The sequence below is a fragment of the Oncorhynchus tshawytscha genome, linkage group LG10 (genome assembly GCF_018296145.1).
Source record: "Oncorhynchus tshawytscha isolate Ot180627B linkage group LG10, Otsh_v2.0, whole genome shotgun sequence".
NCBI classification, from domain to species: Eukaryota; Metazoa; Chordata; class Actinopteri; order Salmoniformes; family Salmonidae; genus Oncorhynchus; species Oncorhynchus tshawytscha.
The window spans coordinates 43178475-43206064 of NC_056438.1; the positions used below are offsets into that span (position 1 = coordinate 43178475).

Sequence of the window (27590 nt, forward strand, 5' to 3'; positions counted from 1 at the left end):
TAATGCAAAGAAATCTTTCATTTCAATAAAAGTTCAACAGCTCACAACTCTTCATCTTACCAAGCAAATACAAAGGAGTGCTTTGCCTAGTTCTGGTCAGTTATTGCTATTTGTGCTTGATAATTCACAAACGCTCTTGACAGTCTACCACATTTAGCTCTTTGAGTTAGCAGCAGGAATGTACAGGCTTGTTTCTGAGACATTAACAAATGTCCATGAACCATTTCAGGTGTATCAGTTTCAGTTTTAGCATTTGCTTTTAGTGTTCCAGTATTTTCAGTGGATTTCAGTATTCAAGTTGCAGTCTCTGTTTTAATATATTCTTTCATCCATATTTTAATCTACTTGAGTGCCTACTGTACATGTTCCTGTCATAGTCACAAAAGGAAGAGCACTCATGTAGCCTAGCTAGGGTACACTAACCAAGATCAAATTATGAAGTGCTTGAAAATGGGGAAACCTCTACTCAACTAGGGAGGCTATTGAAAATGGTGGCTGATAAAAAGTCAATGCAAACAGATGATTCTATAGAGTATTCACTCAAATAGAGAGACATTATTCAAACCACTACTAGTCCCTCATGGCTATGGTCAACTTATACAGAGAATACCATTTCTCTTCATTCACATGGAGTAAAACACACTGAATAAAACAGTTTCGTTTATATACAGTGCTTTCGGAAAGTATTCAGACCCCTTGACTTTTTCCACATTTTGTTCGGTTACAGCCTTATTCTACAATTGATTAAAATTGTTTTTTTCCCCTCAATCTACACACAATTCCCCATAATCACTAAGCAAAAACAGGTTTTTAGATTTTTTTGCTAATTAAAATATCACATTTACATAAGTATTCAGACCCTTTAGTCAGTACATTGTTGATGCACCTTTGGCAGAAATTACAGCCTCGAGTCTTCTTGGGTATGACGCTACAAGCTTTGTACATCTGTATTTGGAGAGTTTCTACAATTCTTCTGTTCAGATCCTCTCAAGCTCTGTCAAGTTGGATGGGGAGCATTGCTGCACGGCTATTTTCAGGTCTCTCCAGAGATATTCGATCGGGTTCATCCAGACATAACGCTTGGCATTCAGGCCAAAGAGTTCAATTTTAGTTTCATCAGTCCAGAGAATCATGTTTCTCATGTTCTGAGAGTCTTTAGGTGACATTTGGCAAACTCAAAGCAGGCTGTCATGTGCCTTTTACTGAGGAGTGGCTTCCGTCTGGGCACTCTACCATCAAGGCCTGATTGGTGGAGTGCTGCATAGATGGTTGTCCTTCTGGAAGTTTCTCCTATCTCCACAGAGGAACTCTGGAGCTCTGTCAGAGTGACCATCAGGTTCTTGGTCACCTCCCTGACCAAGGCCATTCTCCCCCTATTGCTCAGTTTGGCCGGGCAGCCAGCTCTAGGAAGAGTCTTGGTAGTTTCAAACTTTTTCTATTTAAGAACGATGGAGGCCACTGTGTTCTTGGGGACCTTCAATGCTGCAGAAATATTTTGGTACCCTTCCCCAGATCTGTGCCTTGACACAATCCTGTCTCGGAGCTCTACAGACAATTCCTCTAATCTCGTGGCTTGGTTTTTGCTCTGACATGCACTGTCAACTGTGGGACCTTATATAGACAGGTGTTTGCCTTTCCAAATCAAGACCAATCAATTAAAATTTACCACAGGCAGACTCCAAGTTGTAGAAATCTCAAGGATGATCAATGGAAACAGGATGCACTGGAGCTCAATTTTGAGTCACATAGCAAAGGGTCTGAATACTTATGTAAATAAGTTATTCGTTTTTATTTTTTAATACATTTGCAAACAATTCAAAAAATCTGTTTTCACTTTGTCATTATGCATAGATTGCTGAGATTTTTAAAAATGTATTTAATACATTTTAGAATAAGGCTGTAACGTAGCAAAATTATATATTATATGCTATAGAATAAAAGTTGTGTGATTAGGCCTAAACTAGTTAGTAAAGGAGAACAGCCATACAAAATACTACTCTGTCTGGTTGAGGTACTTTTTGTAGGCTTGTTTATTGTCATCCTCTTCTTTCAATCTCTTACGAGCAGATTTTTCCATTTCCAGCAGTTTCACATACAGGGCCTCTGACATGTCGTCATCGATGTCCATCTAAAAAAACAGAAAACACCAAAGTCATGAGAAAAAGGCACAACACTTTTTTCTCTATCAAATAACATTGACTTAAAACCCCTTTTAAAATTTTATTTAACTAGGCAAGTCAGTTAAGAACAAATTCTTATTTACAAGGACAGCCTAGGAACGGTGGGTTAACTGCCTTGTTCAGGGCCAGAACGACAGACCTTGTCAGCTCGGGGATTCGATCTAGCAACCTTTCGGTTACTGGCCCAATGCTTTAACCACTAGGCTACCCTGCCGCCCCAAAAGCAAGAACAACCCTATTAGACCGAAACAGCAATATAGAATCTGTTCACAACTTTAATATTACAGATGCTTATCTTGGGGCCTAGCTTTCTATCATGTTTGCTTACTGTCTTTTGAATATGATTTGGTGTGTGTGTGTGTGTGTGTGTGTGTGTGTGTGGGGGGATATTATTAAATGAGGACTGTGAAAAACACACTCACTTGTCTAGGCTGCGTGTAGTTGCTCCCCATGCCTGATGTCAAACTGTGATACTTTGCCCTCGGATCCAGGGACTCAGTTTTTTTCAGAAACAGCGAGTGCTATTAAAAGGCAGGATGACATATCAGATTATGAAATATGACTCAGATGTATTATCTAAACATTTCAAGCTGTTGAGAGTGACATTTTCAACTGTAAAAGCATCTTCCGGGTAAACACCGGGTAAACACGCAAAAACCATCAGATAAGCATGGCTAGAGTGATAATGCAGTAATACTACGAATATACCTCAATGTTTGTTGTAAGGACGCAGTGGTAATTAACTGTAAAATACTAAGAAAATACTCATTTCATATTTAAATATTCTTATGCTGTAAAATATCCAATAATTGCCAAAACAGATCAAAGATGCAGAATGTAAAAACAAGTTAATTGATGGTAACATTACATAAAAAAAGACGATACACTTTCGGTTACCCGGACTGCTTTTTAGTTCAGGAATAAGCTTTTGACCTGTAACCGGGAAACCAGCCCATAAATATGCACAATATTAGATGTTAATATGTAAATAATACATATCTGAACTGTTTAGATTGGTTTCTGAGAGGCATACCAATGCTCCAGCTCCATTGTGCGGTGTCAGTGTGAACGTGTTGGTGAAGATTCGTATCTGTTCATGAAGACAAACATGTTGAGTAACAATACAAGTTGTACAAATGAGATTTTCTGATGATATCATAAGACCATAACAAATTATGTCAAAACAGTAAAAGAAGACTGAAGAGTAAAAAAACTACTTACAAGATACATGATGGGCATGATGAGGGTCCAGAAGAAGGAGGGGAGGATGCCATAGGTAAGATTGGTCATCACCAGCCCTGGACAAATCACTGATGAGTACAGCCCCTGTCAATCATGTATAAAAAATAAAATATAATTTTTTTTAAATTTTTAAAGTATCATTATTGATTATCTGATACATGTACTGACTTTTGAGGTAGAGTTTGACTAAATATAAAATGTCATGCAACTTGACATTATGAACAAAGAGAGGGGGCAGCATTCACAATTCCATTAGGATCTAGCATAGACAATCCAGTCTCTCACCAGGCCAGGACCCAGAATGGACCCACCACAACCCACCAGTTGCTCCTGAATTGTGATTAAGGGTAAATCGTAGTTCACAGACGCTGAGACGTGGTAGTCCGGCATCCCATTGTGACATAGCTACGCTTCTTGAGATCTACATCAGTGGGGGACGCACAGCCCGAACGCGTACCTCCCACAACCAACTAACCCTAACCAATGCGACTCCGCTACGCATCCTCTATTCATTTGAATGTGTTGACAGTTGGAGAAATTGCTTGAGTTGCTCTGAGAATGTGAAAAGTAAGCCAACGGTCCAATATTCTAAAAGACTGCTGTGCGTACGCATGCAAAATTTGGAATATGAAGAAGCCTTTAGGCAAACACAGCCATGTGCAACTGAATAAGTGTGTACCTAACCTAGTCCACATCTCTTGCAAGGATCCAAAATGGATCTGCCACAACCCACCAGTGGCTCATTGCCCAATACTGCCATGTGTAACTGAGTAAACATGTTGGCTCACCTGGCTGTTGTTGTGTCTGTTGAGTGCAAGGCTGATGAGGTCGGAGGCATACTTGGAGGACGCGTAGGGCTCGGTCCCCAGTCTGTGCTGGACATCGTCTAGACTGAAGGCCGAGCGTCTGGCATTGCTGGACGAAGTCCACACTACCCGGGAGGTCTGACCAGCCTGGCAAAGGATAGAGTCTAGCTCCCTGACCTGGAACATAGAGACGGAAAGTATGACAATGTTTGAAGGGACAGATAACCTGGACCAATGAGACAGCTGGGCTCCAGACTGCGACCATTTAATCGCATTTTGCGACCCTTTGACACCGCATTGGTGCGAGCTACACATTGTACACTAAAAACATCCTATTTTTTAGGAGGCTAAAACCATGAGTTGGTCAAACAGTAAATTGTCATTATTCCTATAATGAAAGTCTCCATCCTGCCCCTGTACCTGGCCTGCTGCTGTGTCGCGCGAGCCACTGCTTTCCCGGAGTAAAAAAATGCTCCGGAAGAAGAAGAAACGTTTTCTGATTGTATAACATTTAAAAATCCAATTGCGGGGAAAACAGGGGGACAATTAGGCAATGCGAGCATGGGCAAGGGAGTGTGAACATTGCGAAACCTAAGTTGGGGAAAGCTTAACTTTCGCATAATACTCTGTGATATCGCGGCACTATTGAACAATCAAAGTTACTGTAGCTTCCAGCCCCTACTGGATTGCTAGCACCCACAGTAGGGCGTAGCTTGCTAGTTAAATTAATTTAGGCTATTAGCAGTAGGTATTATATTTAGTTAGTGATCCAGCTAATGTGTTTTGGATTTCCACTTACTCAGTTTGGGGAATTACCCCAAAATAAACTTGGAAATGATATCAGTGCACATAAAGATTAATCTCTATTGAACAATGAAAATCCTAAAGTTCTGGAGCCAAATTTTAACAGTAAAATATAACAATAGCAACAATTCTTCTTAAAATTAAGCACATTAATCCACTTTACAACCGGTGTAGCCTACCTGGCATACATATACAGTGCATTCAGAAAGTATTCAGACCCCTTGACTTTTTCCACATTTTATCATGTTATAGCCTTATTCTAAAATTGATTAAATAAATAGATATGTTTCTACAGCATGATTGGAGTCCACCTGTGGTAAATTCAATTGATTGGACATGATTTGGAAAGGCAAACACCTGTCTATATTAAGGTCCCACAGTTGGCAGTGCATGTCAGAGCAAAAACCAAGCCACGAGGTCAAAAGGAATTGTCCGTAGACCGTCGAGACAGGAAAGTGTCGAGGCACAGATCTGGGGAAAGGTACAAAACAATGTCTGCTACATTGAAGGTCCACAAGAACACATTGGCCTCCATCATTCTTAAACGGAGGAAGTTTGTAACCACCAAGACTCTTCACTCAGCCAAATTGAGCAATCTGGGGAGAAGGGCCTTGGTCAGGGAAGTGACCAAGAACCCGACGGTCACTCTGACAGTGCTCTAGAGTTCCTCTGTGGAGATGGGAGAACCTTCCAGAAGGACAACCATCTCTGCAGCACTCCACCAATCAACCATCTCTGCAGCACTCCACCAATGGTAGAGTGGCCAGACGGAAGCCACTGCTCAGTTAAAGGCACATGACAGCCCGCTTGGAGTTTGCCAAAAGGCACCTAAAGACTCTCAGACCATGGGAAACCAAGATTGAACTCTTTGGCCTGAATGTGTCACATCTGGATGAAACCTGGCACCATCCATACGGTGAAGCATGGTGGTGGTGGTAGCAGCATCATGCTGTAGGGGTGTTTTTCAGTGGCAGGGACTGGAAGACTAGTCAGGTAGGAGGAAAAAGATGAACAGAGCAACGTACAAAAGGAAGCCTTGATGAAAACCTGTTCCAGAGACCTGAAAATAACTGTGCAGCTACTCTCGCCATCCAACCTGAGACAGTCCCCAAATACAGGAGTGCCAAGTTGGTAGCGTCATACCCAAGAACCGAAGGCACTGCAGGCGGCGTGTGAGTTTCAAGTTTTGGGAAGCACATTTTTACAATACAAATGCACCTTTATAATAAAGCATTCCATGCATCATGGAATATGCAGACTTATGCAAGATAGCCTACTATTCATAATGTGATGAGTAGATTGGATAGTCATAATTTAGGCTAATAACAGAACTCAATCACTGTTTGAAAGAAAACGTTCAATGCATGGATGAGCACGTATTGCATAGACCTAGGCGATATCAGATATATTTCTTCTTTCTTTGCATGGAAAAAAAGTGGCCTTTTAAACCCATTTCATGCAATTCTACTACATTTTATATGACTGGAGACATTAGCAGAATATTTTTTAATACAACAAATTACAAGGTAGCCTACTCTGCTGACACTGACAAACAGATCAATAAAAATGACGTTGTCCATATAATAGGCCTACAAGAAGGGGAGACAAATAGAATATGACGTCCATCTAGTCTCTTCATTGTCTTATCTTTACAGCAATGATCATTGGCTTTCCAAACTATGTTTTCCCTCGATTCTATTATGCCTGGCTTGGCCTTTCTACTTTTCACAGACAGTCACAACTGAACAATAACCTGACCAAATATATATTTTTTAAAGTAACGATCGTCTATGGCCAAATCATGTTTTAGTAGCCTATTTTGAATGATTTTATTTATTTTTGTATAGACAGGCGTAGGCTAATTAGGCTATATAATTTTGGCAATTTAATTCAATTTACTTTAGGGAAGGCTTAGCTTCCCCTGGTCTTATGGACGTACTGCCTATGCCTGCATATTAAACATAATCCGTAGCCTAAACATAGCAAATGGAGGTTAAATTTTTTTTTGTGGGCCATTCAAATAAAAAATAATGCCAACACATACATTCCCGTTCAAAAGTTTGGGGTCACTTAGAAATATCCTTGTTTTTTAAAGAAAAACAGTCATTTACAACATTACCAATGTCTACACTGTATTTCTGATCAATTTGATGTTATTTTAAATGGACAAAAAAAGGCTTTTCTTTCAAAAACAAGGACATTTCTAAGTGACCCCAAACTTTTGAACCGTAGCGTATATTAGTAGGCTATACGTAAAGACCAGATTAAAGATTAAGAATAGTCTGATGGGTGTGAATATTATCAAGTGCTTGTCAAATTGTGAATGAGAGACTGATGAAGTGTGTGCAGCCTGCGCAAGAAATAGAGCAGAGCTTATGCCTCTAATCATTTGTCACGGCTGGCTGAAGGACTGGACCAAGGTGCAGCATGGGAAGCGTACATTTGAACTTTATTTAAAAATGACGTCGACAAAACGAAGAACAAAAAAAAACAACCGTGAAGCTTTGGGCTATGTGCCCTGAACAACTACAAAGTATCTTCCCACAAAACAGGTGGGGGAAAAGGCTTCCTAAGTATGGTTCTGAGAACCATACCAGGCCAAGACATAGAAATACAAAACATAGAAAAAAGGACATAGAATGCCCACCCTAGTCACACCCTGGTCTAACCAAAATAGAGAATAAAAAGCCTCTCTGTGGCCAGGGCGTGACATCATTAGAGTCGCATCATGCAGCCTTAGAATGTATAAAAAAATCTAAACACATAGCCTAACATTTGTATCACAACTAAATTTCTATAAATAACTAAATAAAGCATTTAGGAGGAACTGTTTCTTTGTTAACCACTCAACACAGAATAGCCGCATGTATGCAGTCCCTCTGAAATTATTTGAAGCCTACCCTTTAGATTTTATTTAGGAACACTACATGACCAAAAGTATGTGGACACCTGCTCGTTGAACATATCATTCCAAAATCCTGGGCAGTAACATGGAGTTGGTTAACCCTTTGCTGCTATAACAGCCTCCATGTTGGAACATTGCTGCGGGGACTTGATTCCATTTAGCCACAAGAGAATAGGTGAGGTCGGGCACTGATTTTGGGCGATTAGAACAGACTTGCAGTCGGTGTTCGATGGGGTTGAGGTCAGGGCTCTGTGCAGGCCAGTCAAGTTTTTCACTCCGATCGACAAAACATTTCTGTTTGGACCTCACTTTGTGCACAGGGGCATTGTCATACTGAAACTGTTGCCACAAAGTTGGAAGCACAGAATCGTCTAGAATGACATTGTATGCTGTAGCGTTAAGATTTCCCTTCACTGGAACTATAGGTCTAGACCGAACCATGAAAAACAGCCCCAGACCATATTCCTCCTCCACCAAACTTTACAGTTAACACGATGAATTCGGGCAGGTAGCGTTCTCCTGGCATCCACCAAACCCAGATTCGTCCGTCGGACTGGCAGACGGTGTAGCTGATTTATCACTTTTCCACTGCTCCAGAATCCAATGGCGGCAAGCTTTACAACACTCCAGCCAGCGTTTGGCAATGCGCTTGGTGATCTTAGGCTTATCGGCCATGGAAACCCATTTCATGAAGCTCCTGACAAACAGTTAATGTGCTGACGTTGCTTCCAGAGGCAGTTCGTGAGTGCTGCAACCTAGTTTATATACCTGTCAGGAACAGGTGTGGCTGAAATAGCCGAATCCACTAATTTGATGGGGTGTCCACATATACAGTGGGGCAAAAAAGTATTTAGTCAGCTACCAATTGTGCAAGTTCTCCCACTTAAAAAGATGAGGCCTTTAATTTTCATCATAGGTACACTTCAACTATGACAGACAAAATGACAAAAAAAATCCAGAAAATCACATTGTAGGATTTTTAATGAATTTATTTGCAAATTATGGTGGAAAATAAGTATTTTTAGGTGGAAGAACTTGCACAATTGGTGGCTGACTAAATACTTTTTTGCCCCACTGTATGTATGTATGTATGTATGTATATATTAAAATAAATAAATACATATATATTTATATATATATATAAATACATATATTTATATTTAATTATTATTTATATATGTTTGTACAGTGCATTCAGACAGCTTGACTTTTTCAAAATTTTGTTAGGAAACAGCCTTATTCTAAAATAGATTTTAAAAATGTTTATCATCAATCTACACACAATACCCCTTCATGACAAAGTGAAAACAGGTTTTAAGAAATGTTTAAAATGTATTAAAATTAAAAAATAAAAAAAAAACGTTATTCACGTAAGTATTCAGACCCTTTGCAATGAAATTCGAAATTGAACTCCGGTGCATCCTGTTTCCATTGATCATCCTTGAGATGTTTATACAACTTGATTGTAGTCCACCTGTGGTAAATTCAATTGATTGGGCATGATTTGGAGAGGCACATACCTGTCTATATAAAAGGTCCCACAGTTGAGGATTTTTTATTTTATTTTAGAATAAGGCTGTAACATAACAAAATGTGGAAAAAGGGTCTGCATACTTTCCAAATGCACTGTATGTGCAATTGTAGGCCTATTCTTCATACTATAAAATAACATAAAATAATGCCATGGAATCCTAAGCAAATATTGTCTGCTAAATGAACTTTTAGGCTGAGAGAGGCTGGACTGAGGGCTCTTAGGCCTGTTGTAAGGCAGGTCCTCACCAGACATCACCACCAACAACGTCGCCTATGCGCACAAACCCACCGTCGCTGGACCAGACAGGACTGGCAAAAAGTGCTCTTCACTGACGAGTCGCGGTTTTGTCTCACCAGGGTTGATGGTCGGATTCGCGTTTATCGTCAAAGGAATGAGCGTTACACCGAGGCCTGTACTCTGGAGCGGGATCGATTTGGAGAAATCAATCCCGTCATGATCTGGGGCGGTGTGTCACAGCATCATCGGACTGAGCTTGTTGTTATTGCAGGCAATCTCAACACTGTGCGTTACAGGGAAGACATCCTCCTCCCTCATGTGGTACCCTTCTTGCAGGCTCATGCTGTCCTGACCCTCCAGCATGACAATGCTACCAGCCATACTGCTCGTTCTGTGCGTGATTTCCTGCAAGACAGCAATGTCAGTGTTCTGCCATGGCCAATGAAGAGCCTGGATCTCAATCCCATTGAGCACGTCTGGGACCTGTTGGATTGGAGGGTGAGGGCTAGGGCCATTCCCCCAGAAATGTCCGGGAACTTGCAGGTGCCTTGGTAGAAGAGTGGGGTAATATCTCACAGGAAGAACTGGCAAATCTGGTGCAGTCCATGAGGAGGAGATGCATTGCAGTACTTAATGCAGTAGGTGGCCACACCAGATACTGACTATTACTTTTGATTTTGACCCCCCCTTTGTTCAGGGACACATTATTCAATTTCTGTTAGTCACATGTCTGTGGAACTTGTTCAGTTTACATCTCAGTTGTTGAATCTTGTTATGTTCATACAAATATTTACACATGAAGTTTGCTGAAAATAAACGCAGTTGAGTTTATCATGTTTCTTTAGACCTGTCTAAAATAAATAATAGATTTATTGTGATGGTGTGGGCTATATTAAATGGATTTATTAAACTTAAATGTCTTTATGTAGATGTTCCCAAGGTCCGCATCAATGGCTTGTAGGCTATGCGTGAAAGCCAGGAGATGCTAAATGTGTTTGTTAATTAACGGTTAATTACCATGAGATTGGCAGCTATTTGCATGGCAATCACCGGCTGATGTAATGACTGCCACAGCAGACTGCCACAGCCCTATTACCATCCCAGTAATGATACCAATGTGTTACGATTTCGTGACGCTGCAAAATAATTGTATGCGACCAAATCATGGGCTGTTGTCACAAACTGAAAAACTTGGAAAATGTTAGTCTGGAGACCTGGACAGGTAAGATTACTCTCTCATATATGGTAGGTTGAATTTGGACTTTTTTTGTCTTTGTGTCTTGTGGAAAATGAATAAAATAAGTTTTCAATTGGGAATCAAGAAATATGATGAGTGAAATTACCCCAAGAACTGTGAAAAAGTACATGAAAGTAAACATTGCTAATGAATGCCTGGTTTGATTGAATTCCAGCCCTTGCCTGTCATCTGTCATGTCCTATCACTGAGACTGTCTAATGCCAGTCCAAGGGACTAGAGAGTAAGGTGCATGGACGGTACAGCATGGAAACAAAATGGACCAGATAGAAACAAACGTTTAATAGTTAATGGCATGAGTCTCTAGAGGTTACTACCTGTTACAGTGAGCTGGGTATCATTTTCTCTGTGGTTCTGAAAAGTAGATGAGTTTTTAAAGTTTCCAATACCTTTGTGCTTTTCCTTTCACAAAGGGGCCAACTCAAAAAGCAACTTATCTAGTTGAAAATGGCCAATGTGGCATCAATAGTAGTCCCAAAATTGACACACAAAAAAAGTGTAAGTAGGAGAACTTGAGTCATAATGTCAGTGTTCTCCAAAAAATAGTTGTGAGATTTAAGGAATCCTGGAAGTCACAGTTTTCCTTGGGTTGGCTTTAGATTTCAATCGTGCCCACATGCCTACTACGAGACCGCTACTTTGCAGCACCCAAAAAAATATATCATTGATTAGGAGCCCATCAGCATATGACCCGGCATTTGCAAAGCCATTAGTCACGCAATCCCTTGTTGAAAGTAAAGTGGCTGTATGGGATATTTTAACTATGGTGAGTAAAGAGGAACACACAACCAACATAACACACCTACATCATACCAAAACCTCAACACAACTCTCGTTATGGCTTCTATCATTTCTTAATAAGGACATGGAAAAGCGAGGCGAAATCAGTGAGTTCAGCCCACCTTTACGTTTTTCCTCACCATGTGACCATGAAACCTGACCAAGGAAAACTCCAGGCCCTATCCCTTAGTTGTAACAGGGGACCGGGTCAGGTTACGTAGGTAAGAAAAAACACGTGGCACTAACTAGCTTATGTTTTCATTTCCAGGCTCCGTTTCCATTTGAAACAAACCTCTCTGTGTTGAGAAACATTATGATAGGATAAAATAAGATAAGTGACTTACCAGCACAAAGTGTCCAAACAGGTTTGTGGCGAACACTTCCTGTAGTCCATCTTTGTTGACACGGTCCTGCTGGGTCAGGAGGCCCTCTGCTGTGGCAAACATTTTGACGACGTTGCTGCAGCACAAAGATGACATCACATCAGAGCACAGGGCAACGCTAAACACTTACTAGACATATATATCTGAAGGGTTAAGTTCAAACTTTTTCAAGGGGTCAAATGGAAACGGATTTGTACTTGGAGTCTAGTTGTGAGAGAAGTAAAGGTGCCTGGAAGAACCTTAGAGGTTCCTCGAGGAACCCCTCTGAAAAGGAACTTCGAGGAACCCCTGTGTAAAGTTTAAAACAAGAACCTTTTTGTCATATGATGGGTTAAATTTTGAACTTTTTTTATAAATTATTGTAGAGATGGCAGCCTATCAGATTGAAGATGTGGCATATTGGTGGTGTGGATTTTTGGCCACCCTTTAGGGTAAATGTCATTATGTTATGTTTCTACACTGCAAATTTAAACTTTCCTTGAATATTTATGCAGATTACATAATAAAATATAATATTAACATTGATGATTACACATAGTAATACATGTATTTATTTTATTTAACTAGGCAAGTCAGTTAACTTCTCTAGAGTAGGGGGCAGCATTTGGAATTTTGGATGAAAAGCATGCCCAAATTAAACTGCCTTCTACTCAGGCCCAGAAGATAGGATATGCATATAATTAGTAGATTTGGATAGAAAATACTCTAAAAAGTTTCCAAAACTGTTAAAATAATGTCTGAGTATAACAGAACTGATTTGGCAGGCAAAAACCTGAGATAAATCAATTCAGGAAGTAGGAAGTTTTTGTTTCTATTCAATGCCATTACAGTATCCATTGACTTAGGACTCAAATTGCAGTTCCCATGCCTTCCACTAGATGTCAACAGTCTTTAGAAATTGTTTCAGGCTTGTATTCTGAAAAATGAGGGAGAGCGGTTGTCGTAGAAAATCGTTTATCAACTATAACACTTGCAAGAACTTGTGAATTCAATATAGGCTTTTAAGACAAAATATCAGAAGCCGAGCTGGTCCGCGGAACAACCCTTCCCTGAGCTCTGGCTCTGTATTTATACACACATAACATATAAGTCCATCCTACATGTAAATGTGGTAACCTCCCTTAGTCCATCCGCCACCATTATCTTTCAATCTGTCCATCCGGCTTGTACACGCCCAATAACGCCCATATCTGTCTTGGTTGGTTTAGAATGGTGGCAGGACCTCCTCCTATCCCAAAAATAATATATGCCCATTTCATCCTATGGGCCCCTTTGGTGTGTTTCTTTGGTATGGTATGTCCTTATTAGGACTCGTAGACTATGTGTCTCTTCTAACATTCCTTCAGTGTCTTCATATCCTAATACATTACGTCTTATCCTATGTTCTCCACATGCCCAGCTTGGTATGTTTCTTGGTATGGTTTGTCCTTATTAGGACCTGTAGCCTGTGTCTCTCCCTCTCTTCTCCTGTAGTCTGACGTACATCTTTGCTCTTCAGTATTGTTTTATCCCTATATGTATCTTTTGCACCCACACGGTCTGAATGAGTGGACCCTGCCGTGTCGCAGAGCTTTTTCATGCGCACGACCGAGAGAGTGCCTTTCTTGTTTACCTTTTATATTGACAACATTATTGTCCGGTTGAAATATTATCGATTATTTAAGCTAAAAACAACCTGAGGATGAATATAAACATAGTTTGACATGTTTCTATGAACTTTTCCGGATACAATTTGGACTTTTGTCTACCTGTTGTGACTGCGTTTGAGCCTGTGGATTACTGAAGAAAACGTGCGAATAAGGTTTTCGGATATAAAGAGAGACTTTATCGAACAAAAGGAACATTTATTGAATAAATGAATGTCTTCTGAGTGCAAACATATGAAGATCATCAAAGGTAAGTGATTAATTTTCTCTCTATTTCTGACTTGTGTAACTTTTCTACTTGGCTGGTTACTGTTTGTAATGATTTGTCTGCTGGGCTATGTTCTCAAATAGTTGTAAGGTATGCTTTCGCCGTAAAGCATTTTTTAAATCTGACACCGTGGTTGGATTCACAAGAAGTTAATCTTTAAACCTATGTAAAATAGTTGTATCTTTTCTGAAATTTTATAATGAGTATTTCTGTATTAGAATTTGGAGCTCTGCAATCTCACTGGATGTTGGCCAGGTGGGACGCTAGAGTCCCACATACCCTAGAGAGGTTTTAAGAACAAATTCCTATTTACAATGAAGGCCTAACCCAGCCAAACCCTTATGACACTGGGCCAATTGTGCGCCGCCCTATGGAACTCCCAATCACAGACAGTCTTGATACAGCCTGGAATCGAACCAGGGTCTGCAGTGACGCCTCTAGATAAAGTGCCTTAGACCACTGCGCCACTAGGGAGCCCAAAGAACCTTATAAAGTGGTAACTACTCCAACTTCGGGATTTGCATAGGCTCTTGAGGAACTCATACACCTCTGTTAGCCTCAATGAAACTACAAAACCGCAGTGGAATCACAGCCTACTTCGTCAAATGGGTGATGATTTAACAAGCGCATTTGTGAAAAAAAGCACTGTCATTGCACCAATGTACCGAACCATAAACATCAACGCCTTTCTTAAAATCAATACACAAGTATATATTTTTTAAACCTGCATATTTAGTTAAAAGAAATTCATGTTAGCAGGCAATATTAACTAGGGAAATTGTGTCACTTCTATTGCGTTCTGTGCAAGCAGAGTCAGGGTATATGCAGCAGTTTGGGCAGCCTGGCTCCGCGAACTGTGTGAAGACCATTTCTTCCTAACAAAGACCGTAATTAATTTGCCAGTATTTTATTTTATACAATTATGACATAACATTGAAGGCTGTAACAGCAATATTTAGACTTATGGATGCCACCCGTTTGATAAAATACAGAACAGTTCCGTAGTTCACTGAAAGAATAAACGTTTTGTTTTCAAAATGATCGTTTCCAGATTTTACCATATTAATGATCTAAGGCTTGTATTTTTGTGTGTTTTATTATATTATTATATATTTTTTTTACCTTTATTTAACTAGGCAAGTCAGTTAAGAACAAATTCTTATTTTCAATGACGGCCTAGGAACAGTGGGTTAACTGCCTGTTCAGGGGCAGAACGGCAGATTTGTAGCTCAGCTCGGGGATTTGAACTTGCTCTAACCACTAGGCTACCATGCCGCCCCAATTATAATTAAGTCTATGATTTGATATTTGATAGAGCAGTCTGCGTGAGCTGTGGTAGGCAGCAGCAGGCTCGTAAGCATTCATTCAAACAGCACTTTCCTGCGTTTGCCGGTGGCTCTTCGCAATGCTTGAAGCACAGTGCTGTTTATGACTTCAAGCCTATCAACTCCCAAGATTAGGCTGGCAATACTATAGTGCCTATAAGAACATCCAATAGTCAAAGGTATATGAAATACAAATGGTATAGAGAGAAATAGTCCTATAATTCCTATAATAACTACAACCTAAAACTTCTGAACTGGGAATATTGAAGACTCATGTTAAAAGGAACCACCAGCTTTCATATGTTCTCATGTTCTGAGAAAGGAACTTAAACGTTAGCTTTCTTACATGGCACATATTGCACTTTTACATTCTTCTCAAACACTGTGTTTTTGCATGATTTAAATCAAATTGAACATGTTGTATTATTTGTTTGAGACTAAATACATTTTTATTTGTGTTATATTAAGTTAAAATAAAAAAGTATTCATTCAGTATTATTGTAATTGTCATTATTATTTTTAAAAAAATATATAGAAAATATATTTTTTAAAGAAAATGAAAAAAAAAAATATATATATATATATACACTGCTCAAAAAAAATAAAGGGAACACTTAAACAACACAATGTAACTCCAAGTCAATCACACTGTGAAATCAAACTGTCCACTTAGGAAGCAACACTGATTGACAATACATTTCACATGCTGTTGTGCAAATGGAATAGACAACAGGTGGAAATTATAGGCAATTAGCAAGACACCCCCAATAAATGAGTGGTTCTGCAGGTGGGGACCACAGACCACTTCTCAGTTCCGATGCTTCTTGGCTCATGTTTTGGTCACTTTTGAATGCTGGCGGTGCTTTCACTCTAGTGGTAGCATGAGACGGAGTCTACAACCCACACAAGTGGCTCAGGTAGTGCAGCTCATCCAGGATGACACATCAATGCGAGATGTGGCAAGAAGGTTTTCTGTGTCTGTCAGCGTAGTGTCCAGAGCATGGAGGCGCTACCAGGAGACAGGCCAGTACATCAGGAGACGTGGAGGAGGCCGTAGGAGGGCAACAACCCAGCAGCAGGACCGCTACCTCCGCCTTTGCGCAAGGAGGAGCAGGAGGAGCACTGCCAGAGCCCTGCAAAATGACCTCCAGCAGGCCGCAAATGTGCATGTGTCTGCTCAAACGGTCAGAAACAGACTCCATGAGGGTGGCATGAGGGCCCGACGTCCACAGGTGGGGGTTGTGCTTACAGCCCAACACCGTGCAGGACGTTTGGCATTTGCCAGAGAACACCACGATTGGCAAATTCGCTACTGGCGCACTGTGCTCTTTACAGATGAACGCAGGTTCACACTGAGCACATGTGACAGACGGGACAGAGTCTGGAAACGCCGTGGAGAACGTTCTGCTGCCTGCAACATCCTCCAGCATAACCGGTTTGGCGGTGGGTCAGTCATGGTGTGGGGTGGCATTTTTTTGGGGGGGGGCCGCACAGCCCTCCATGTGCTCGCCAGAGGTAGCCTGACTGCCATTAGGTACCGATATGAGATCCTCAGACACCTTGTGAGACCATATGCTGGTGCGGTTGGCCCTGGGTTCCTCCTAATGCAAGACAATGCTAGACCTCATGTGGCTGGAGTGTGTCAGCAGTTCCTGCAAGAGGAAGGTATTGATGCTATGGACTGGCCCGCCCGTTCCCCAGACCTGAATCCAATCGAGCACATCTGGGACATCATGTCTCGCTCCATCCACCAACGCCACGTTGCACCAGACTGTCCAGGAGTTGGTGGATGCTTCAGTCCAGGTCTGGGAGGAGATCCCTCAGAAGACCATCCGCCACCTCATCAGGAGCATGCCCAGGCGTTGTAAGGAGGACATACAGGCACATGGAGGCCACACACATTACTGAGCCTCATTTTGACTTGTTTTAAGGACATTACATCAAAGTTGGATCAGCCTGTAGTGTGGTTTTCCACTTTAATTTTGAGTGTGACTCCAAATCCAGACCTCCATGGATTGATACATTTGATTTCCATTCATAATTTGTGTGATTTTGTTGTCAGCACATTCAACTATGTAAAGAAAAGTATTTAATAAGAATATTTCATTCAGATCTAGGATGTGTTATTTTAGTGTTCCCTTTATTTCTTTGAGCAGTGTATATACTGTATATATATATATATATATAAATAAATATACAGTGGGGCAAAAAAGTATTTAGTCAGCCACCAATTGTGCAAGTTCTCCCACTTAAAAAGATGAGAGAGGCCTGTAATTTTCATCATAGGTACACTTCAACTATGACAGACAAAAATCAGAAAAAAAAATCCAGAAAAATCACATTGTAGGATTTTTAATGAATTTATTTGCAAATTATGGTGGAAAATAAGTATTTGGTCACCTACAAACAAGCAAGATTTCTGGCTCTCACAGACCTGTAACTTCTTCTTTAAGGAGGCTCCTCTGTCCTCCACTCATCACCTGTATTAATGGCAACTGTTTGAACTTGTTATCAGTATAAAAGACACCTGTCCACAACCTCAAACAGTCACACTCCAAACTCCACTATGGCCAAGACCAAAGAGCTGTCAAAGGACACCAGAAACAAAATTGTAGACCTGCACCAGGCTGGGAAGACTGAATCTGCAATAGGTAAGCAGCTTGGTTTGAAGAAATCAGCTGTGGGAGCAATTATTAGGAAATGGAAGACATACAAGACCACTGAGAATCTCCCTCGATTTGGGGCTCCACGCAAGATCTCACCCCGTGGGGTCAAAATCATCACAAGAACGGTGAGCAAAAAATCCCAGAACAACACGGGGGGACCTAGTGAATGACCTGCAGAGAGCTGGAACCAAAGTAACAAAGCCTACCATCAGCCAGTACATGTCCAGGTCCATCTGAAGTTTGCTAGAGAGCATTTGGATGATCCAGAAGAAGATTGGGAGAATGTCATATGTTCAGATGAAACAAAAATAAAACTTTTTGTTAAAAACTCAACTCGTCGTGTTTGGGGGACAAAGAATGCTGAGTTGCATCCAAAGAACACCATACCTACTGTGAAGCATGGGGGTGGAAACATCATGCTTTGGGGCTGTTTTTCTGCAAAGGGACCAGGATGACTGATCTGTATAAAGGAAAGAATGAATGGGGCCATTTATCGTGAGATTTTGAGTGAAAACCTCCTTCCATCAGCAAGGGCATTGAAGATGAAACGTGTCTGGGTCTTTCAGCATGACAATGATCCCAAACACACCGCCCGGGCAACGAAGGAGTGGCTTCGTAAGAAGCATTTCAAGGTCCTGGAGTGGCCTAGCCAGTCTCCAGATCTCAAACCCATAGAAAATCTTTGGAGGGAGTTGAAAGTCTGTGTTGCCCAGCAACAGCCCCAAAACATCACTGCTCTAGAGGAGATCTGCACGGAGGAATGGGCCAAAATACCAGCAACAGTGTGTGAAAACCTTGTGAAGACTTACAGAAAACATTTGACCTCTGTCATTGCCAACAAAGGGTATATAACAAAGTATTGAGAAACTTTTGTTATTGACCAAATACTTATTGTCCACCATAATTTGCAAATAAATTCATTAAAAAACCTACAATGGGATTTTCTGGATTTGTTTTCTCATTTTGTCTGTCATAGTTGAAGTGTACCTATGATGAAAATTACAGGCCTCTCTCATCTTTTTAAGTGGGAGAACTTGCACAATTGGTGGCTGACTAAATACTTTTTTGCCCCACTGTATATAAAAAGAAGAAATAGGCCGATTTAAATCAGTATCGGCTCTTTTGGTCCTCCAATAAATTGGTATCGGCGTTTAAAACCTTCATTCGACGACCTCTAGTACAGGTGCATCAATGCTGGGACCGAGAGACTGAAAAACAGCTTCTAACTCAAGGCCATCAGACTGCTAAAAACAGTGATCACTAACTCAGAGAGGCTGCTGCCTACATTGAGACCCAATCACTGGCCACTTTAATAAATTAGTCACTTTAAAACAATGCCACTTTAATCATGTTTACAGACAGTTGAAGTCAGAAGTTTACATATACCAAAGCCAAATACATTTAAACTCAGTTTTTCACAATTCCTGACATTTAATCCTAGTAAAAATTCTGTCTTAGGTCAGTTAGGATCACCACTTTATTTTAAGAATGTGAAATGTCAGAATAATAGTTGAGAATTATTTTTGTTCAGCTTTTATTTCTTTCATCACATTTCCAGTGGGTCAGAAGTTTACATACACTCAATTAGTATTTGGTAGCATTGCCTTTAAATGGTTTAACTTGGGTCAAACGTTTTGGGTAACCTTCCACAAGCTTCCCACAATAAGTTGGGTGAATTTTGGCACAGTCCTCCTGACAGAGCTGGTGTAACAGAGTCAGGTTTGTAGGCCTCCTTGCTTTTTCAGTTCTGCCCACAAATTTTCTATAGGATTGAGGTCAGGGCTTTGTGATGGCCACTCCAATACCTTGATTTGTTGTCCTTAAGCTATTTTTCCACAACTTTGGAAGTATGCTTGGGATCATTGTCCATTTGGAAGACCCATTTGCGACCAAGCTTTAACTTCCTGACGGATGTCTTGAGATGTTGCTTCAATATATCTATATAATTTTCCTTCCTCATGACGCGATCTATTTTGTGAAGTGCACCAGTCCCTCCTGCAGCAAAGCACCCCCACAACATGATGCTGCCACCCCGTACTTCACAGTTGGGATGGTGTTCTTCGGCTTGCAAGCGTCCCCCTTTTTCCTCCAAACATAATGATGGTCATTGTGGCCAAACAGTTCTATTTTTATCCCCATGTGCAGTTGCAAACCGTAGTCTGGCTTTTTTATGGCGGTTTTGGAGCAGTGGCTTCTTCCTTGCTGAGCGACCTTTCAGGTTATTTCAATATAGGATTCGTTTTACTGTGGATATAGATACTTTTGTACCTGTTTCCTCCAGCATCTTCACAAGGTCCTTTGCTGTTGTTCTGGGATTGATTTGCACTTTTCGCACCAAAGTTCATTAATCTCTAGGAGGCAGAACACGTCTCCTTTCTGAGCAGTATGACAGCTGCGTGGTCCCATGGTGTTTATACTTGCATACTATTGTTGTACAGATGAACGTGGTACCTTCAGGAGTTTGGCAATTGCTCCCAAGGATGAACCAGACTTGTGAAGGTCTACAATGTTTTTTCTGAGGTCTTGGCTTATTTCTTTTGATTCTCCCATGATGTCAAGAAAACAGGCACGGAGTTTGAAGGTAGGCCTTGAAATACATCCACAGGTACACCTCCAATTGACTCAAATTATGTCAATTAGCCTATCAGAAACTTCTAAAGCCATGACATAATTTTCTGGAATTTTCCAAGCCGTTTAATGACACAGTCAACTTACTGTATGCCACTGGAATTGTGATGTAGTGAATTATAAGTGAAATAATCTGTCTGTAAACAATTGTTGGAAAAATTACTTGTGTCATGCACAAAGTAGATGTCCTTAACCGACTTGCCAAAACTATAGTTTGTTAACAAGAAATTTGTGGAGTGGTTGAAGAACGAGTTATACAACATTAATCATATGTATATACTGTATTTTATACCATCTATTGTACCTTGCCTATGCCACTCGGCCATCGCTCATCCATATATTTATATGTACATATTCTCATTCACCTCTTTAGATTTGTGTGTATTAGGTAGTTGTTGGGGAATTGTTAGATGACTTGTTAGATATGTTAGACATCCCTACTAAGCCACACCTCCACCCCAAGGTTCCTCCAGGAACCCGTTGCTACATTGAACCATTAAAAGGTTACTCCAAGAACCCCTCAAATAACCGAAGGTGCAAATATGAAGCATTGACTAGAAATGGTTCCTTGAGGAACTGCAGGGGTTCCTTGATAAATTAAATGGTGCGTGTTTGAGTAGAGTACGGCTTGAAGGCGATTACCTTACCTAGAAAATAGGCCCTTGAAAAAGGCTTTGATGTCAATCTGTGGATTTGGCATGATCCCGGCATTAAGGTATAGGTAGTCCAGTCTGTTGTACCTGTGAAATTAGTATTAGTAAAAGTATTTATTGATGTCACATTGAAAAGGATGCAAAGTACGTATGCATTTGTGTGTGTGTGTGTGTGTGTCTATACGTATATGTGTGAGGGGTTAACTGGGTAATGACTATTACTTCTACTGTGTGGCAGCACAGACCACCTAGCGGACAGAGCCCATATCCAGATGTGTTTGTGTGTGTCAGCGTCGGTGCTGTTTATTATATATATACTGCTCAAAAAAATAAAGGGAACACTTAAACAACACAATGTAACTCCAAGTCAATCACACTTGTGAAATCAAACTGTCCACTTAGGAAGCAACACTGATTGACAATACATTTCACATGCGGTTGTGCAAATGGAATAAACGACAGGTGGAAATTATAGGCATTTAGCAAGACACCCCCAATAAAGGAGTGGTTCTACAGGTGGGGACCACAGACCACTTCTCAGTTCCTATGCTTCCTGGCTGATGTTTTGGTCACTTTTGAATGCTGGCGGTGCTTTCACTCTAGTGGTAGCATGAGACGGAGTCTACAACCCACACAAGTGGCTCAGGTAGTGCAGCTCATCCAGGATGGAACATCAATGCGAGATGTGGTAAGAAGGTTTGCTGTGTCTGTCAGCGTAGTGTCCAGAGCATGGAGGCGCTACCAGGAGACAGGCCAGTACATCAGGAGACGTGGAGGAGGCCGTAGGAGGGCAACAACCCAGCAGCAGGACCGCTACCTCCGCCTTTGTGCAAGGAGGAGCAGGAGGAGCACTGCCAGAGCCCTGCAAAATGACCTCGAGCAGGCCACAAATGTGCATGTGTCTGCTCAAACGGTCAGAAACAGACTCCATGAGGGTGGTATGAGGGCCCGATGTCCCCAGGTGGGGGTTGTGCTTACAGCCCAACACCGTGCAGGACATTTGGCATTTGCCAGAGAACACCAAGATTGGCAAATTCGCCACTGGCGCCCTGTGCTCTTCACAGATGAAAGCAGGTTCACACTGAGCACATGTGACAGACGGGACAGAGTCTGGAGACGCCGTGGAGAATGTTCGGCTGCCTGCAACATCCTCCAGCATGACCGGTTTGGCGGTGGGTCAGTCATGGTGTGGGATGGCATTTCTTTGGGGGGCCGCACAGCCCTCCATGTGCTCGCCAGAGGTAGCCTGACTACCATTAGGTACCGAGATGAGATCCTCAGACCCCTTGTGAGACCATATGCTGGTGTGGTTGGCCCTGGGTTCCTCCTAATGCAAGACAATGCTAGACCTCATGTGGCTGGAATGTGTCAGCAGTTCCTGCAAGAGGAAGGCATTGATGCTATGGACTGGCCCGCCCGTTCCCCAGACCTGAATCCAATCGAGCACATCTGGGACATCATGTCTCGCTCCATCCACCACAGACTGTCCAGGAGTTGGCGGATGCTTTAGTCCAGGTCTGGGAGGAGATCCCTCAGGAGACCATCCGCCACCTCATCAGGAGCATGCCCAGGCGTTGTAGGGAGGTCATACAGGCACGTGGAGGACACACACACTACTGAGCCTCATTTTGACTTGTTTTAAGGACATTACATCAAAAGTTGGATCAGCCTGTAGTGTGGTTCACCAATTTAATTTTGAATGTGACTCTAAATCCAGAACTCCCATAGGTTGATACATTTGATTTCCATTGATAAGTTGTGTGATTTTGTTGTCAGCACATTCAACTATGTAAAGAAAAAAGTATTTAATAAGAATATTTCATTCAATTCAGATCTAGGATGTGTTATTTTAGTGTTCCCTTTATTTTTTTTTAGCAGTAATATATATGTAATTATTATTTATTTTTTATGAGCATGGTGTTATTTCTATTACAGCATATTGGATGACTATCATTCATTTTCCATTCACCCAGCTCAATGTAACATTGATAGGTTTTGGCTACTACATGACACTTTGATTTTCCCTTTGCCCATCATGAGGTTTCTACAACCTAGCCTACGAATGAAAGTTTCCAATGCAGGTGCACATGTCTAGACACAAATTTGTAGTAATCAAGGTGACAGACAGTGACACATTCAATACCACCTTGCACACTTTTGTCTGCATCTAGCTGATCTAGAATATTCTGGTAAGTTTACCCCATTTTCATTCAGTTTGCTTCCATTTAAGAAAGTTATTTCAAAGTGCTCTCCTCCTCTCACCTTTTCCCTTCGCTTGTGGACTTCAGTGCACAACACAAAAGCTGCCTGTGACTAGGCGAAAAAACCTTTCCAAGCCAAACCTTCATATCATAACCACCACACACAGCCTACATCATTGTCACTATATTAGCTAAAGTCAACATAGCTACTAGAACTAACATGATAGTAAACCAGCTACAATCACACAGTACAGTAAGCAGTTTAGCAGTTACACATGTGGGCCCAGTGGCAATAAATTAGTACATTTTTTGAAGAAAATAATTTGTTCAAAACTGTTAAACTATTGTTTCTCTCTGTCTTTGAGTCAACTACTCACTACATGTTACGCACTGCACTGCTAGCTAGCTGTAGCTTATGCTTTCAGTACTAGTTTAATTATCTGATCCTTTGATTGGGTGGGCAACATATCAGTTCATGCTGCAAAAGCTCTGGATAAGTTGGAGGACATCCTTTGGAAGTTGTCATAATTACTGTGTAAGTCTATGGAAGAGGGTAAGAATCATGAGCCTAAAATGTTTTGTATCGAAGTCAATGTGCTCAGAGGAGGATGGAAAATACAGTGGGGCAAAAAAGTATTTAGTCAGCCACCAATTGTGCAAGTTCGCCCACTTAAAAAGATGAGAGAGGCCTATAATTTTCATCATACGTACACTTCAACTATGACAGACAAAATGAGAAGGAAAAAAAATCCAGAAAATCACATTGTAGGATTTTTAATGAATTTATTTGCAAATTATGGTGGAAAATATGTATTTGGTCACCTACAAACAAGCAAGATTTCTGGCTCTCACAGACCTGTAACTTCTTCTTTAAGAGGCTCCTCTGTCCTCCACTCATCACCTGTATTAATGGCAACTGTTTGAACTTGTTATCAGTATAAAAGACACCTGTCCACAACCTCAAACAGTCACACTCCAAACTCCACTATGGCCAAGACCAAATAGCTGTCAAAGGACACCAGAAACAAAATTGTAGACCTGCACCAGGCTGGGAAGACTGAATCTGCAATAGGTAAGCAGCTTGGTTTGAAGAAATCAACTGTGGGAGCAATTATTAGGAAATGGAAGACATACAAGACCACTGATAATCTCCCTCGATCTGGGCCTCCACGCAAGATCTCACCCCGTGGGGTCAAAATCATCACAAGAACGGTGAGTAAAAATCCCAGAGCCACACCTAGTGAATGACCTGCAGAGAGCTGGGACCAAAGTAACAAAGCCTACCATCAGTAACACACTACGCCGCCAGGGACTCAAATCCTGCAGTACCAGACATGTCCCCCTGCTTAAGCCAGTACATGGCCAGGCCCGTCTGAAGTTTGCTAGAGAGCATTTGGATGATCCAGAAGAAGATTGGGAGAATGTCATATGTTCAGATGAAACAAAAATAAAACTTTTTGTTAAAAACTCAACTCGTCATGTTTGGGGGACAAAGAATGCTGAGTTGCATCCAAAGAACACCATACCTACTGTGAAGCATGGGGGTGGAAACATCATGCTTTGGGGCTGTTTTTCTGCAAAGGGACCAGGACGACTGATCCGTGTAAAGGAAAGAATGAATGGGGCCATGTATCTTGAGATTTTGAGTGAAAACCTCCACCCGTCAGCAAGGGCATTGAAGATGAAACGTGGCTGGGTCTTTCAGCATGACAATGATCCCAAACACACCGCCAGGGCAACGAAGGAGTGGCTTCGTAAGAAGCATTTCAAGGTCCTGGAGTGGCCTAGCCAGTCTCCAGATCTCAACCCCATAGAAAATCTTTGGAGGGAGTTGAAAGTCTGTGTTGCCCAGCAACAGCCCCAAAACATCACTGCTCTAGAGGAGATCTGCATGGAGGAATGGGCCAAAATACCAGCAACAGTGTGTGAAGACTTACAGAAAACATTTGACCTCTGTCATTGCCAACAAAGGGTATATAACAAAGTATTGAGAAACTTTTGTTATTGACCAAATACTTATTTTCCACCATAATTTGCAAATAAATTCATTAAAAATCCTACAATGTGATTTTTCTGGATTTTTTTTCTCATTTTGTCTGTCATAGTTGAAGTGTACCTATGATAAAAATTACAGGGCTCTCTCATCTTTTTAAGTGGGAGAACTTGCACAATTGGTGGCTGACTAAATACTTTTTTTGCCCCACTGTAGCTGTCCTTCGGCTACACCATGGTGCTACCCCAGAGAGTGCTGTTGAGGCTACTGTAAAACTTCATTGCAAAACAGTGTGTTTTAGTCAGTTATTTGGTGTCGTGAATATACTTTGTATAGTTATCTAAAAAGCATCACTTTTTTAATGTTTCACTTTTTAAATTTTTCTGAAATTCACTGAGTAGGATGGTTTTCCCCTTCCTCCTATGAGGAGCCTCCACTAGTGTGTGTATGGTATGTGTGTACGTGTGTGTGAGGTGTTAACAGGGTAATGGTCTATACCTAGCCTTGACCTTGTGGGCAGCATGGAGAACCGAGCGGACAGAGCCTACATCCAGGTGCAGCAGGTCTATTTGGGCGTCGGGGTGAGAGGTCAGCAGAGCGGAGCGGGCCGCCTCAGCCCTCTGCATGTTCCTGCAGGCCAGACACAGCTGCAGCTGACTGTCCTCATAGAGCAGCCGCTCACACAGGGCTAGGCCGATGCCACTGTGGAGATGGAGAGGTCATAGATAGGAGATGACATATACTGTAGGAGTAGGACACAAACGCCCTCATGTACACATGTGTTGCATGTGCATGCATTGCACGCACACACAAGCTTATATTAATTCCATAGGTCAACTGTTATTACACAGTCAGTGGACAATCAGTGAATCATAGTCAGTTTATGGATTTGTCAGACTAAATGACAACAAGCTGGCTTGAGATAGAGTAGAGAGTAACTTGGCTATTACCGCACTAGCTTCATTACAAGTGAGACATGTGAATGTAACTTGGCAGTATTTCCACTAACAGCAACTTTGTCAACATGTAGCCTGCATTTTCCACAATATGACGTTACAACGCCATATTGCGTCAAGTGGTTCTTCATTTGAAATGTTGTTGCAAATGCTTACCCTAACATTTTTCAAACACATTAATTCTCCGACAGACAGTGATTGGCAAAATTGTATCGCATTAATAACGTTATCCAATCACATCAAGTAGCCTAGACAAGATTACCTGCAGTGACAGTCCGACGATTTATGAATAATGTACGTTGCCTACCTGTTCGCACCGGTCACTAAAATCACTTTCTCCATGATGGCTCTTCTTCAAATGTAGGAAACTGGTGAAAGTTAAGAAGATAACAGAAAATAATACTATCGATGTACAACACTCTGGTCCGATGTTATGAACACAACGATAGCCTATGCAGACACGGCTACATGGTGTGATTGGATGACGACACATCACTGTCGGCCAATCAGATGTAACTACAGAAAGCCAAGCGGATCATCGTTCCAGGCAGCGCAAAATTAAAAAATATCTCGAATGCGGAGTTTTATTGGCCTACAGAGGAGAGGTGGCAGAGGAAATACACTTTTATTTTATTTTATATTTTTGCAAGTGCTGTTTCATTTCAAGATCTAAAGCAATTTAAAGACCTCAAATAGAAATGTAGAACAAGGAATGCAAAATGTGTTTTATTCTATGATCAAAATGCTCAAAAAGTACCTTTCTTGCATGTAATTATTGTGAAGTACGCATTAGATTTTTGTATTCCAATTTTGCTTGGTATGTAGGCCTATTTAGGCTTTCATGCGCTGGTGGGAAGTGTGAAATTGGGAAGTGCAAATTTGTAAGTCCAACATGGTTGTGTTCAAGGGCTTTTGAAGTCGGAACAATTTTTAAACCAATAAGATTTTAACGCTGCCAATAATAAATTGTGTTATCTTAACATAAATTTGTAATTATCAAAGCGGATTTGTTGTAATATTTTGGGTTGAAAAGTTAAAAGGTGAGTGGTGAAACGTCACAACTCAGCAACGGCAGAGACGGAAGAGGAAGCAGACATCCTACTCTGTCGTTTTTTTCTGTTTCAATGG

At 41.2% G+C, this 27590-nt stretch overlaps 1 protein-coding gene across 2 annotated transcripts; it reads right to left on the minus strand.

Annotated features, from left to right (window-relative positions):
- Positions 1-1812: 1812 nt before the first annotated feature.
- On the minus strand, positions 1813-26952 carry hsd17b7 (hydroxysteroid (17-beta) dehydrogenase 7). 2 transcript variants are annotated; one of them, XM_024435156.2, is made up of 9 exons: positions 26770-26950; positions 26005-26208; positions 21307-21399; positions 12088-12202; positions 4211-4405; positions 3402-3506; positions 3214-3270; positions 2603-2701; positions 1814-2128 (listed from the first exon to the last, which is right to left on the minus strand). In XM_024435156.2, the coding sequence occupies exons 1-9, from the start codon at positions 26802-26804 to the stop codon at positions 1994-1996; spliced, it is 1038 nt and encodes a 345-aa protein (XP_024290924.2). In that variant the 5' UTR covers positions 26805-26950; the 3' UTR covers positions 1814-1993. The 2 variants fall into 2 exon arrangements, with proteins under 2 accessions (XP_042184502.1, XP_024290924.2); XM_042328568.1 differs by lacking the exon at positions 21307-21399 and having other exon boundaries at positions 1813-2128; positions 26770-26952.
- Between the last annotated feature and the right edge of the window lie 638 nt (positions 26953-27590).